At 42.1% G+C, this 15,285-nt stretch overlaps 1 protein-coding gene across 12 annotated transcripts; it reads right to left on the reverse strand.

Moving 5' to 3' along the window:
• Positions 1-965: 965 nt before the first annotated feature.
• Positions 966-14,673, reverse strand: LOC127142874 (uncharacterized). Of its 12 annotated transcripts, XM_051073312.1 has the most exons (4): positions 9,773-9,895; positions 8,418-8,771; positions 4,581-4,757; positions 966-2,093 (listed from the first exon to the last, which is right to left on the reverse strand). In XM_051073312.1, the coding sequence occupies exons 1-4, from the start codon at positions 9,846-9,848 to the stop codon at positions 1,141-1,143; spliced, it is 1,560 nt and encodes a 519-aa protein (XP_050929269.1). In that variant the 5' UTR covers positions 9,849-9,895; the 3' UTR covers positions 966-1,140. The 12 variants fall into 12 exon arrangements, with proteins under 12 accessions (XP_050929269.1, XP_050929271.1, XP_050929276.1 ...); XM_051073314.1 differs by lacking the exons at positions 4,581-4,757; positions 8,418-8,771; positions 9,773-9,895 and adding exons at positions 3,098-3,928; positions 13,803-14,673; XM_051073319.1 differs by lacking the exons at positions 4,581-4,757; positions 8,418-8,771; positions 9,773-9,895 and adding exons at positions 3,098-3,928; positions 12,608-12,717.
• Positions 14,674-15,285: the final 612 nt, after the last annotated feature.

A 15,285-nucleotide genomic window follows, 5' to 3' on the forward strand; every position in this document is an offset into this window, starting at 1 on the left:
TGGAAATAGAATGTAGAGCAACACAATACAAAGACGTACCTTTGAATGAACTAGATCAGAAAGTAACATGCAATCCAGTAGATGGACTGATCTGTCATAACAAAGATCAAAGTGTACCTTTTACTTGTTTTGACTATGAAATACGAGTCAAATGTTGCATCAATATGTGTAAGTCTTCAACCACTGTTACAACTTCATCAACAACAACCAAAGGAACAGCAGCCACAGAAAAGCCCAGTACCAAAGCTCCCACAACTACTGAAAAACCAACAGTGACAGAAAGTCCCACTACTACAACCACAATCACAGAAAAATCCACCACAGCACCCACAGAAAAGACTACTACTTCAGCGACAACAGGAAAACCTATCACCACCACAACAACCCAATCAACAGCAGTCACAGAAAAGCCCAGTACCAAAGCTCCCACAACCACTGAAAAACCAACAGTGACAGAAAGTCCCACTACTACAACCACAATCACAGAAAAATCCACCACAGCACCCACAGAAAAGACTACTACTTCAGCGACAACAGGAAAACCTATCACCACCACAACAACCCAGTCAACAGCAGCCACAGAAAAGCCCAGTACCAAAGCTCCCACAACTACTGAAAAACCAACAGTGACAGAAAGTCCCACTACTACAACCACAATCACAGAAAAATCCACCACAGCACCCACAGAAAAGACTACTACTTCAGCGACAACAGGAAAACCTATTACCACCACAAAAACACAATCAACAGCAGCCACAGAAAAGACTACTACTTCAGCAACAACAGAAAAACCCATCACCACAACTCCCAAATCAACAGCAACCACAGAAAAGCCTTCCACTGTCATATTAACCACAACAAAACCCAGCACAACATCCACTAATTGCTTTGTTTGTAAGTGGTCAGACTGGACAAGTAATGGTTACCCTGACACTAACCCAGATGGTGGAGAGTATGAACCTTAGACAAAATTACCGATCCAGATCTAAATACTTGCAGTAGACCATTGGAAATAGAATGTAGAGCAACACAATACAAAGACGTACCTTTGAATGAACTAGATCAGAAAGTAACATGCAATCCAGTAGATGGACTGATCTGTCATAACAAAGATCAAAGTGTACCTTTTACTTGTTTTGACTATGAAATACGAGTCAAATGTTGCATCAATATGTGTAAGTCTTCAACCACTGTTACAACTTCATCAACAACAACCAAAGGAAGGTCCACAACAACCTCTGTAATTACTACAGAAAAAGGCAGCACAAGTTCTGCCACAATCACAGAAAATCCCACAACAACCGCAATCACAACAAAACCTTCCACTACTTCACCAGCCACAGAAAAGCCTACCACACTAACAACATTTACAGAGCCGCCAATTACCACTACTGTTACAACAACAAAAACACCCACCACAGCAACTCCAGAAGTTGTTACATATACAACGGTTACAACAGTGGAATTAACAAAACCTGTGGTCAAGAGTACAACAACAACCACAGGAAAACCCACCACTACAACCAAAATCACAACAAAACCCGTCACTACAGCATCCGAATCAACAACAGCCACAGAAAAAAACACCCCAGTAGTCACAGAAAAGCCCAGTACCAAAGCTCCCACAACTACTGAAAAACCAACAGTGACAGAAAGTCCCACTACTACAACCACAATCACAGAAAAATCCACCACAGCACCCACAGAAAAGACTACTACTTCAGCGACAACAGGAAAACCTATCACCACCACAACAACCCAGTCAACAGCAGTCACAGAAAAGCCCAGTACCAAATCCCCCACAACCACTGAAAAACCAACAGTGACAGAAAGTCCCACTACTACAACCACAATCACAGAAAAATCCACCACAGCACCCACAGAAAAGACTACTACTTCAGCGACAACAGGAAAACCTATCACCACCACAACAACCCAGTCAACAGCAGCCACAGAAAAGCCCAGTACCAAAGCTCCCACAACTACTGAAAAACCAACAGTGACAGAAAGTCCCACTACTACAACCACAATCACAGAAAAATCCACCACAGCACCCACAGAAAAGACTACTACTTCAGCGACAACAGGAAAACCTATCACCACCACAAAACACAATCAACAGCAGCCACAGAAAAGACTACTACTTCAGCAACAACAGAAAAACCCATCACCACAACTCCCAAATCAACAGCAACCACAGAAAAGCCTTCCACTGTCATATTAACCACAACAAAACCCAGCACAACATCCACTAATTGCTTTGTTTGTAAGTGGTCAGACTGGACAAGTAATGGTTACCCTGACACTAACCCAGATGGTGGAGAGTATGAAACCTTAGACAAAATTACCGATCCAGATCTAAATACTTGCAGTAGACCATTGGAAATAGAATGTAGAGCAACACAATACAAAGACGTACCTTTGAATGAACTAGATCAGAAAGTAACATGCAATCCAGTAGATGGACTGATCTGTCATAACAAAGATCAAAGTGTACCTTTTACTTGTTTTGACTATGAAATACGAGTCAAATGTTGCATCAATATGTGTAAGTCTTCAACCACTGTTACAACTTCATCAACAACAACCAAAGGAACAGCAGCCACAGAAAAGCCCAGTACCAAAGCTCCCACAACTACTGAAAAACCAACAGTGACAGAAAGTCCCACTACTACAACCACAATCACAGAAAAATCCACCACAGCACCCACAGAAAAGACTACTACTTCAGCGACAACAGGAAAACCTATCACCACCACAACAACCCAGTCAACAGCAGTCACAGAAAAGCCCAGTACCAAATCCCCACAACCACTGAAAAACCAACAGTGACAGAAAGTCCCACTACTACAACCACAATCACAGAAAAATCCACCACAGCACCCACAGAAAAGACTACTACTTCAGCGACAACAGGAAACCTATCACCACCACAACAACCCAGTCAACAGCAGCCACAGAAAAGCCCAGTACCAAAGCTCCCACAACTACTGAAAAACCAACAGTGACAGAAAGTCCACTACTACAACCACAATCACAGAAAAATCCACCACAGCACCCACAGAAAAGACTACTACTTCAGCGACAACAGGAAAACCTATCACCACCACAAAAACACAATCAACAGCAGCCACAGAAAAGACTACTACTTCAGCAACAACAGAAAAACCCATCACCACAACTCCCAAATCAACAGCAACCACAGAAAAGCCTTCCACTGTCATATTAACCACAACAAAACCCAGCACAACATCCACTAATTGCTTTGTTTGTAAGTGGTCAGACTGGACAAGTAATGGTTACCCTGACACTAACCCAGATGGTGGAGAGTATGAAACCTTAGACAAAATTACCGATCCAGATCTAAATACTTGCAGTAGACCATTGGAAATAGAATGTAGAGCAACACAATACAAAGACGTACCTTTGAATGAACTAGATCAGAAAGTAACATGCAATCCAGTAGATGGACTGATCTGTCATAACAAAGATCAAAGTGTACCTTTTACTTGTTTTGACTATGAAATACGAGTCAAATGTTGCATCAATATGTGTAAGTCTTCAACCACTGTTACAACTTCATCAACAACAACCAAAGGAACAGCAGCCACAGAAAAGCCCAGTACCAAAGCTCCCACAACTACTGAAAAACCAACAGTGACAGAAAGTCCCACTACTACAACCACAATCACAGAAAAATCCACCACAGCACCCACAGAAAAGACTACTACTTCAGCGACAACAGGAAAACCTATCACCACCACAACAACCCAGTCAACAGCAGTCACAGAAAAGCCCAGTACCAAATCCCCCACAACCACTGAAAAACCAACAGTGACAGAAAGTCCCACTACTACAACCACAATCACAGAAAAATCCACCACAGCACCCACAGAAAAGACTACTACTTCAGCGACAACAGGAAAACCTATCACCACCACAAAAACACAATCAACAGCAGCCACAGAAAAGACTACTACTTCAGCAACAACAGAAAACCCATCACCACAACTCCCAAATCAACAGCAACCACAGAAAAGCCTTCCACTGTCATATTAACCACAACAAAACCCAGCACAACATCCACTAATTGCTTTGTTTGTAAGTGGTCAGACTGGACAAGTAATGGTTACCCTGACACTAACCCAGATGGTGGAGAGTATGAAACCTTAGACAAAATTACCGATCCAGATCTAAATACTTGCAGTAGACCATTGGAAATAGAATGTAGAGCAACACAATACAAAGACGTACCTTTGAATGAACTAGATCAGAAAGTAACATGCAATCCAGTAGATGGACTGATCTGTCATAACAAAGATCAAAGTGTACCTTTTACTTGTTTTGACTATGAAATACGAGTCAAATGTTGCATCAATATGTGTAAGTCTTCAACCACTGTTACAACTTCATCAACAACAACCAAAGGAACAGCAGCCACAGAAAAGCCCAGTACCAAAGCTCCCACAACTACTGAAAAACCAACAGTGACAGAAAGTCCCACTACTACAACCACAATCACAGAAAAATCCACCACAGCACCACAGAAAAGACTACTACTTCAGCGACAACAGGAAAACCTATCACCACCACAACAACCCAGTCAACAGCAGTCACAGAAAAGCCCAGTACCAAATCCCCCACAACCACTGAAAAACCAACAGTGACAGAAAGTCCCACTACTACAACCACAATCACAGAAAAATCCACCACAGCACCCACAGAAAAGACTACTACTTCAGCGACAACAGGAAAACCTATCACCACCACAACAACCCAGTCAACAGCAGCCACAGAAAAGCCCAGTACCAAAGCTCCCACAACTACTGAAAAACCAACAGTGACAGAAAGTCCCACTACTACAACCACAATCACAGAAAAATCCACCACAGCACCCACAGAAAAGACTACTACTTCAGCGACAACAGGAAAACCTATCACCACCACAAAAACACAATCAACAGCAGCCACAGAAAAGACTACTACTTCAGCAACAACAGAAAAACCCATCACCACAACTCCCAAATCAACAGCAACCACAGAAAAGCCTTCCACTGTCATATTAACCACAACAAAAACCCAGCACAACATCCACTAATTGCTTTGTTTGTAAGTGGTCAGACTGGACAAGTAATGGTTACCCTGACACTAACCCAGATGGTGGAGAGTATGAAACCTTAGACAAAATTACCGATCCAGATCTAAATACTTGCAGTAGACCATTGGAAATAGAATGTAGAGCAACACAATACAAAGACGTACCTTTGAATGAACTAGATCAGAAAGTAACATGCAATCCAGTAGATGGACTGATCTGTCATAACAAAGATCAAAGTGTACCTTTTACTTGTTTTGACTATGAAATACGAGTCAAATGTTGCATCAATATGTGTAAGTCTTCAACCACTGTTACAACTTCATCAACAACAACCAAAGGAACAGCAGCCACAGAAAAGCCCAGTACCAAAGCTCCCACAACTACTGAAAAACCAACAGTGACAGAAAGTCCCACTACTACAACCACAATCACAGAAAAATCCACCACAGCACCCACAGAAAAGACTACTACTTCAGCGACAACAGGAAAACCTATCACCACCACAACAACCCAATCAACAGCAGTCACAGAAAAGCCCAGTACCAAAGCTCCCACAACCACTGAAAAACCAACAGTGACAGAAAGTCCCACTACTACAACCACAATCACAGAAAAATCCACCACAGCACCCACAGAAAAGACTACTACTTCAGCGACAACAGGAAAACCTATCACCACCACAAAAACACAATCAACAGCAGCCACAGAAAAGACTACTACTTCAGCAACAACAGAAAACCCATCACCACAACTCCCAAATCAACAGCAACCACAGAAAAGCCTTCCACTGGTCATATTAACCACAACAAAACCCAGCACAACATCCACTAATTGCTTTGTTTGTAAGTGGTCAGACTGGACAAGTAATGGTTACCCTGACACTAACCCAGATGGGTGGAGAGTATGAAACCTTAGACAAAATTACCGATCCAGATCTAAATACTTGCAGTAGACCATTGGAAATAGAATGTAGAGCAACACAATACAAAGACGTACCTTTGAATGAACTAGATCAGAAAGTAACATGCAATCCAGTAGATGGACTGATCTGTCATAACAAAGATCAAAGTGTACCTTTTACTTGTTTTGACTATGAAATACGAGTCAAATGTTGCATCAATATGTGTAAGTCTTCAACCACTGTTTACAACTTCATCAACAACAACCAAAGGAACAGCAGCCACAGAAAAGCCCAGTACCAAAGCTCCCACAACTACTGAAAAACCAACAGTGACAGAAAGTCCCACTACTACAACCACAATCACAGAAAAATCCACCACAGCACCCACAGAAAAGACTACTACTTCAGCGACAACAGGAAAACCTATCACCACCACAACAACCCAGTCAACAGCAGTCACAGAAAAGCCCAGTACCAAATCCCCCACAACCACTGAAAAACCAACAGTGACAGAAAGTCCCACTACTACAACCACAATCACAGAAAAATCCACCACAGCACCCACAGAAAAGACTACTACTTCAGCGACAACAGGAAAACCTATCACCACCACAACAACCCAGTCAACAGCAGCCACAGAAAAGCCCAGTACCAAAGCTCCCACAACTACTGAAAAACCAACAGTGACAGAAAGTCCCACTACTACAACCACAATCACAGAAAAATCCACCACAGCACCCACAGAAAAGACTACTACTTCAGCGACAACAGGAAAACCTATCACCACCACAAAAACACAATCAACAGCAGCCACAGAAAGACTACTACTTCAGCAACAACAGAAAACCCATCACCACAACTCCCAAATCAACAGCAACCACAGAAAGCCTTCCACTGTCATATTAACCACAACAAAACCCAGCACAACATCCACTAATTGCTTTGTTTGTAAGTGGTCAGACTGGACAAGTAATGGTTACCCTGACACTAACCCAGATGGTGGAGAGTATGAAACCTTAGACAAAATTACCGATCCAGATCTAAATACTTGCAGTAGACCATTGGAAATAGAATGTAGAGCAACACAATACAAAGACGTACCTTTGAATGAACTAGATCAGAAAGTAACATGCAATCCAGTAGATGGACTGATCTGTCATAACAAAGATCAAAGTGTACCTTTTACTTGTTTTGACTATGAAATACGAGTCAAATGTTGCATCAATATGTGTAAGTCTTCAACCACTGTTACAACTTCATCAACAACAACCAAAGGAACAGCAGCCACAGAAAAGCCCAGTACCAAAGCTCCCACAACTACTGAAAAACCAACAGTGACAGAAAGTCCCACTACTACAACCACAATCACAGAAAAATCCACCACAGCACCCACAGAAAAGACTACTACTTCAGCGACACAGGAAAACCTATCACCACCACAACAACCCAGTCAACAGCAGTCACAGAAAAGCCAGTACCAAATCCCCACAACCACTGAAAAACCAACAGTGACAGAAAGTCCCACTACTACAACCACAATCACAGAAAAATCCACCACAGCACCCACAGAAAAGACTACTACTTCAGCGACAACAGGAAACCTATCACCACCACAACAACCCAGTCAACAGCAGCCACAGAAAAGCCCAGTACCAAAGCTCCCACAACTACTGAAAAACCAACAGTGACAGAAAGTCCACTACTACAACCACAATCACAGAAAAATCCACCACAGCACCCACAGAAAAGACTACTACTTCAGCGACAACAGGAAAACCTATCACCACCACAAAAACACAATCAACAGCAGCCACAGAAAAGACTACTACTTCAGCAACAACAGAAAAACCCATCACCACAACTCCCAAATCAACAGCAACCACAGAAAAGCCTTCCACTGTCATATTAACCACACAAAACCCCAGCACAACATCCACTAATTGCTTTGTTTGTAAGTGGTCAGACTGGGACAAGTAATGGTTACCCTGACACTAACCCAGATGGTGGAGAGTATGAAACCTTAGACAAAATTACCGATCCAGATCTAAATACTTGCAGTAGACCATTGGAAATAGAATGTAGAGCAACACAATACAAAGACGTACCTTTGAATGAACTAGATCAGAAAGTAACATGCAATCCAGTAGATGGACTGATCTGTCATAACAAAGATCAAAGTGTACCTTTTACTTGTTTTGACTATGAAATACGAGTCAAATGTTGCATCAATATGTGTAAGTCTTCAACCACTGTTACAACTTCATCAACAACAACCAAAGGAAGCAGCCACAGAAAAGCCCAGTCCAAAGCACAACTACTGAAAAACCAACAGTGACAGAAAGTCCACTACTACAACCACAATCACAGAAAAATCCACCACAGCACCCACAGAAAAGACTACTACTTCAGCGACAACACCTATCAGCACCACAACAACCCAGTCAACAGCAGTCACAGAAAAGCCCAGTACCAAATCCCCCACAACCACTGAAAAACCAACAGTGACAGAAAGTCCCACTACTACAACCACAATCACAGAAAAATCCACCACAGCACCCACAGAAAAGACTACTACTTCAGCGACAACAGGAAAACCTATCACCACCACAACAACCCAGTCAACAGCAGCCACAGAAAAGCCCAGTACCAAAGCTCCCACAACTACTGAAAAACCAACAGTGACAGAAAGTCCCACTACTACAACCACAATCACAGAAAAATCCACCACAGCACCCACAGAAAAGACTACTACTTCAGCGACAACAGGAAAACCTATCACCACCACAAAAACAATCAACAGCAGCCACAGAAAAGACTACTACTTCAGCAACAACAGAAAAACCCATCACCACAACTCCCAAATCAACAGCAACCACAGAAAAGCCTTCCACTGTCATATTAACCACAACAAAACCCAGCACAACATCCACTAATTGCTTTGTTTGTAAGTGGTCAGACTGGACAAGTAATGGTTACCCTGACACTAACCCAGATGGTGGAGAGTATGAAACCTTAGACAAAATTACCGATCCAGATCTAAATACTTGCAGTAGACCATTGGAAATAGAATGTAGAGCAACACAATACAAAGACGTACCTTTGAATGAACTAGATCAGAAAGTAACATGCAATCCAGTAGATGGACTGATCTGTCATAACAAAGATCAAAGTGTACCTTTTACTTGTTTTGACTATGAAATACGAGTCAAATGTTGCATCAATATGTGTAAGTCTTCAACCACTGTTACAACTTCATCAACAACAACCAAAGGAACAGCAGCCACAGAAAAGCCCAGTACCAAAGCTCCCACAACTACTGAAAAACAACAGTGACAGAAAGTCCCACTACTACAACCACAATCACAGAAAAATCCACCACAGCACCCACAGAAAAGACTACTACTTCAGCGACACAGGAAAACCTATCACCACCACAACAACCCAGTCAACAGCAGTCACAGAAAAGCCAGTACAAATCCCCCACAACCACTGAAAAACCAACAGTGACAGAAAGTCCCACTACTACAACCACAATCACAGAAAAATCCACCACAGCACCCACAGAAAAGACTACTACTTCAGCGACAACAGGAAAACCTATCACCACCACAACAACCCAGTCAACAGCAGCCACAGAAAAGCCCAGTACCAAAGCTCCCACAACTACTGAAAAACCAACAGTGACAGAAAGTCCCACTACTACAACCACAATCACAGAAAAATCCACCACAGCACCACAGAAAAGACTACTACTTCAGCGACAACAGGAAAACCTATCACCACCACAAAAACACAATCAACAGCAGCCACAGAAAAGACTACTACTTCAGCAACAACAGAAAAACCCATCACCACAACTCCCAAATCAACAGCAACCACAGAAAAGCCTTCCACTGTCATATTAACCACAACAAAAACCCAGCACAACATCCACTAATTGCTTTGTTTGTAAGTGGTCAGACTGGACAAGTAATGGTTACCCTGACACTAACCCAGATGGTGGAGAGTATGAAACCTTAGACAAAATTACCGATCCAGATCTAAATACTTGCAGTAGACCATTGGAAATAGAATGTAGAGCAACACAATACAAAGACGTACCTTTGAATGAACTAGATCAGAAAGTAACATGCAATCCAGTAGATGGACTGATCTGTCATAACAAAGATCAAAGTGTACCTTTTACTTGTTTTGACTATGAAATACGAGTCAAATGTTGCATCAATATGTGTAAGTCTTCAACCACTGTTACAACTTCATCAACAACAACCAAAGGAACAGCAGCCACAGAAAAGCCCAGTACCAAAGCTCCCACAACTACTGAAAAACCAACAGTGACAGAAAGTCCCACTACTACAACCACAATCACAGAAAAATCCACCACAGCACCCACAGAAAAGACTACTACTTCAGCGACAACAGGAAAACCTATCACCACCACAACAACCCAATCAACAGCAGTCACAGAAAAGCCCAGTACCAAAGCTCCCACAACCACTGAAAAACCAACAGTGACAGAAAGTCCCACTACTACAACCACAATCACAGAAAAATCCACCACAGCACCCACAGAAAAGACTACTACTTCAGCGACAACAGGAAAACCTATCACCACCACAAAAACACAATCAACAGCAGCCACAGAAAAGACTACTACTTCAGCAACAACAGAAAAACCCATCACCACAACTCCCAAATCAACAGCAACCACAGAAAAGCCTTCCACTGTCATATTAACCACAACAAAACCCAGCACAACATCCACTAATTGCTTTGTTTGTAAGTGGTCAGACTGGACAAGTAATGGTTACCCTGACACTAACCCAGATGGTGGAGAGTATGAAACCTTAGACAAAATTACCGATCCAGATCTAAATACTTGCAGTAGACCATTGGAAATAGAATGTAGAGCAACACAATACAAAGACGTACCTTTGAATGAACTAGATCAGAAAGTAACATGCAATCCAGTAGATGGACTGATCTGTCATAACAAAGATCAAAGTGTACCTTTTACTTGTTTTGACTATGAAATACGAGTCAAATGTTGCATCAATATGTGTAAGTCTTCAACCACTGTTACAACTTCATCAACAACAACCAAAGGAACAGCAGCCACAGAAAAGCCCAGTACCAAAGCTCCCACAACTACTGAAAAACCAACAGTGACAGAAAGTCCCACTACTACAACCACAATCACAGAAAAATCCACCACAGCACAACAGACTACTACTTCAGCGACAACAGGAAAACCTATCACCACCACAACAACCCAGTCAACAGCAGTCACAGAAAAGCCCAGTACCAAATCCCCCACAACCACTGAAAAACCAACAGTGACAGAAAGTCCCACTACTACAACCACAATCACAGAAAAATCCACCACAGCACCCACAGAAAAGACTACTACTTCAGCGACAACAGGAAAACCTATCACCACCACAACAACCCAGTCAACAGCAGCCACAGAAAAGCCCAGTACCAAAGCTCCCACAACTACTGAAAAACCAACAGTGACAGAAAGTCCCACTACTACAACCACAATCACAGAAAAATCCACCACAGCACCCACAGAAAAGACTACTACTTCAGCGACAACAGGAAAACCTATCACCACCACAAAAACACAATCAACAGCAGCCACAGAAAAGACTACTACTTCAGCAACAACAGAAAAACCCATCACCACAACTCCCAAATCAACAGCAACCACAGAAAAGCCTTCCACTGTCATATTAACCACAACAAAACCCAGCACAACATCCACTAATTGCTTTGTTTGTAAGTGGTCAGACTGGACAAGTAATGGTTACCCTGACACTAACCCAGATGGTGGAGAGTATGAAACCTTAGACAAAATTACCGATCCAGATCTAAATACTTGCAGTAGACCATTGGAAATAGAATGTAGAGCAACACAATACAAAGACGTACCTTTGAATGAACTAGATCAGAAAGTAACATGCAATCCAGTAGATGGACTGATCTGTCATAACAAAGATCAAAGTGTACCTTTTACTTGTTTTGACTATGAAATACGAGTCAAATGTTGCATCAATATGTGTAAGTCTTCAACCACTGTTACAACTTCATCAACAACAACCAAAGGAACAGCAGCCACAGAAAAGCCCAGTACCAAAGCCCCACAACTACTGAAAAACAACAAGTGACAGAAAGTCCCACTACTACAACCACAATCACAGAAAAATCCACCACAGCACCCACAGAAAAGACTACTACTTCAGCGACAACAGGAAAACCTATCACCACCAAACAACCCAGTCAACAGCAGTCACAGAAAAGCCCAGTACCAAATCCCCACAACCACTGAAAAACCAACAGTGACAGAAAGTCCCACTACTACAACCACAATCACAGAAAAATCCACCACAGCACCCACAGAAAAGACTACTACTTCAGCGACAACAGGAAAACCTATCACCACCACAACAACCCAGTCAACAGCAGCCACAGAAAAGCCCAGTACCAAAGCTCCACAACTACTGAAAAACCAACAGTGACAGAAAGTCCCACTACCAACCACAATCACAGAAAAATCCACCACAGCACCACAGAAAAGACTACTACTTCAGCGACAACAGGAAAACCTATCACCACCACAAAAACACAATCAACAGCAGCCACAGAAAAGACTACTACTTCAGCAACAACAGAAAAACCCATCACCACAACTCCCAAATCAACAGCAACCACAGAAAAAGCCTTCCACTGTCATATTAACCACAACAAAACCCAGCACAACATCCACTAATTGCTTTGTTTGTAAGTGGTCAGACTGGACAAGTAATGGTTACCCTGACACTAACCCAGATGGTGGAGAGTATGAAACCTTAGACAAAATTACCGATCCAGATCTAAATACTTGCAGTAGACCATTGGAAATAGAATGTAGAGCAACACAATACAAAGACGTACCTTTGAATGAACTAGATCAGAAAGTAACATGCAATCCAGTAGATGGACTGATCTGTCATAACAAAGATCAAAGTGTACCTTTTACTTGTTTTGACTATGAAATACGAGTCAAATGTTGCATCAATATGTGTAAGTCTTCAACCACTGTTACAACTTCATCAACAACAACCAAAGGAAGGTCCACAACAACCTCTGTAATTACTACAGAAAAAGGCAGCACAAGTTCTGCCACAATCACAGAAAATCCCACAACAACCGCAATCACAACAAAACCTTCCACTACTTCACCAGCCACAGAAAAGCCTACCACACTAACAACATTTACAGAGCCGCCAATTACCACTACTGTTACAACAACAAAAACACCCACCACAGCAACTCCAGAAGTTGTTACATATACAACGGTTACAACAGTGGAATTAACAAAACCTGTGGTCAAGAGTACAACAACAACCACAGGAAAACCCACCACTACAACCAAAATCACAACAAAACCCGTCACTACAGCATCCGAATCAACAACAGCCACAGAAAAAAACCCCAGTAGTCACAGAAAAGCCCAGTACCAAAGCTCCCACAACTACTGAAAAACCAACAGTGACAGAAAGTCCCACTACTACAACCACAATCACAGAAAAATCCACCACAGCACCCACAGAAAAGACTACTACTTCAGCGACAACAGGAAAACCTATCACCACCACAACAACCCAGTCAACAGCAGTCACAGAAAAGCCCAGTACCAAATCCCCACAACCACTGAAAAACCAACAGTGACAGAAAGTCCCACTACTACAACCACAATCACAGAAAAATCCACCACAGCACCCACAGAAAAGACTACTACTTCAGCGACAACAGGAAAACCTATCACCACCACAACAACCCAGTCAACAGCAGCCACAGAAAAGCCCAGTACCAAAGCTCCCACAACTACTGAAAAACCAACAGTGACAGAAAGTCCCACTACTACAACCACAATCACAGAAAAATCCACCACAGCACCCACAGAAAAGACTACTACTTCAGCGACAACAGGAAAACCTATCACCACCACAAAAACACAATCAACAGCAGCCACAGAAAAGACTACTACTTCAGCAACAACAGAAAAACCCATCACCACAACTCCCAAATCAACAGCAACCACAGAAAAGCCTTCCACTGTCATATTAACCACAACAAAACCCAGCACAACATCCACTAATTGCTTTGTTTGTAAGTGGTCAGACTGGACAAGTAATGGTTACCCTGACACTAACCCAGATGGTGGAGAGTATGAAACCTTAGACAAAATTACCGATCCAGATCTAAATACTTGCAGTAGACCATTGGAAATAGAATGTAGAGCAACACAATACAAAGACGTACCTTTGAATGAACTAGATCAGAAAGTAACATGCAATCCAGTAGATGGACTGATCTGTCATAACAAAGATCAAAGTGTACCTTTTACTTGTTTTGACTATGAAATACGAGTCAAATGTTGCATCAATATGTGTAAGTCTTCAACCACTGTTACAACTTCATCAACAACAACCAAAGGAACAGCAGCCACAGAAAAGCCCAGTACCAAAGCTCCCACAACTACTGAAAAACCAACAGTGACAGAAAGTCCCACTACTACAACCACAATCACAGAAAAATCCACCACAGCACCCACAGAAAAGACTACTACTTCAGCGACAACAGGAAAACCTATCACCACCACAACAACCCAGTCAACAGCAGTCACAGAAAAGCCAGTACCAAATCCCCCACAACCACTGAAAAACCAACAGTGACAGAAAGTCCCACTACTACAACCACAATCACAGAAAAATCCACCACAGCACCACAGAAAGACTACTACTTCAGCGACAACAGGAAAACCTATCCACCACAAAAACACAATCAAACAGCAGCCACAGAAAAGACTACTACTTCAGCAACAACAGAAAACCCATCACCACAACTCCCAAATCAACAGCAACCACAGAAAAGCCTTCCACTGTCATATTAACCACAACAAAACCAGCACAACATCCACTAATTGCTTTGTTTGTAAGTGGTCAGACTGGACAAGTAATGGTTACCCTGACACTAACCCAGATGGGTGGAGAGTATGAAACCTTAGACAAAATTACCGATCCAGATCTAAATACTTGCAGTAGACCATTGGAAATAGAATGTAGAGCAACACAATACAAAGACGTACCTTTGAATGAACTAGATCAGAAAGTAACATGCAATCCAGTAGATGGACTGATCTGTCATAACAAAGATCAAAGTGTACCTTTTACTTGTTTTGACTATGAAATACGAGTCAAATGTTGCATCAATATGTGTAAGTCTTCAACCACTGTTACAA

Source organism: Lates calcarifer, linkage group LG10 (assembly GCF_001640805.2).
Source record: "Lates calcarifer isolate ASB-BC8 linkage group LG10, TLL_Latcal_v3, whole genome shotgun sequence".
Classification (NCBI taxonomy): Eukaryota; Metazoa; Chordata; class Actinopteri; family Centropomidae; genus Lates; species Lates calcarifer.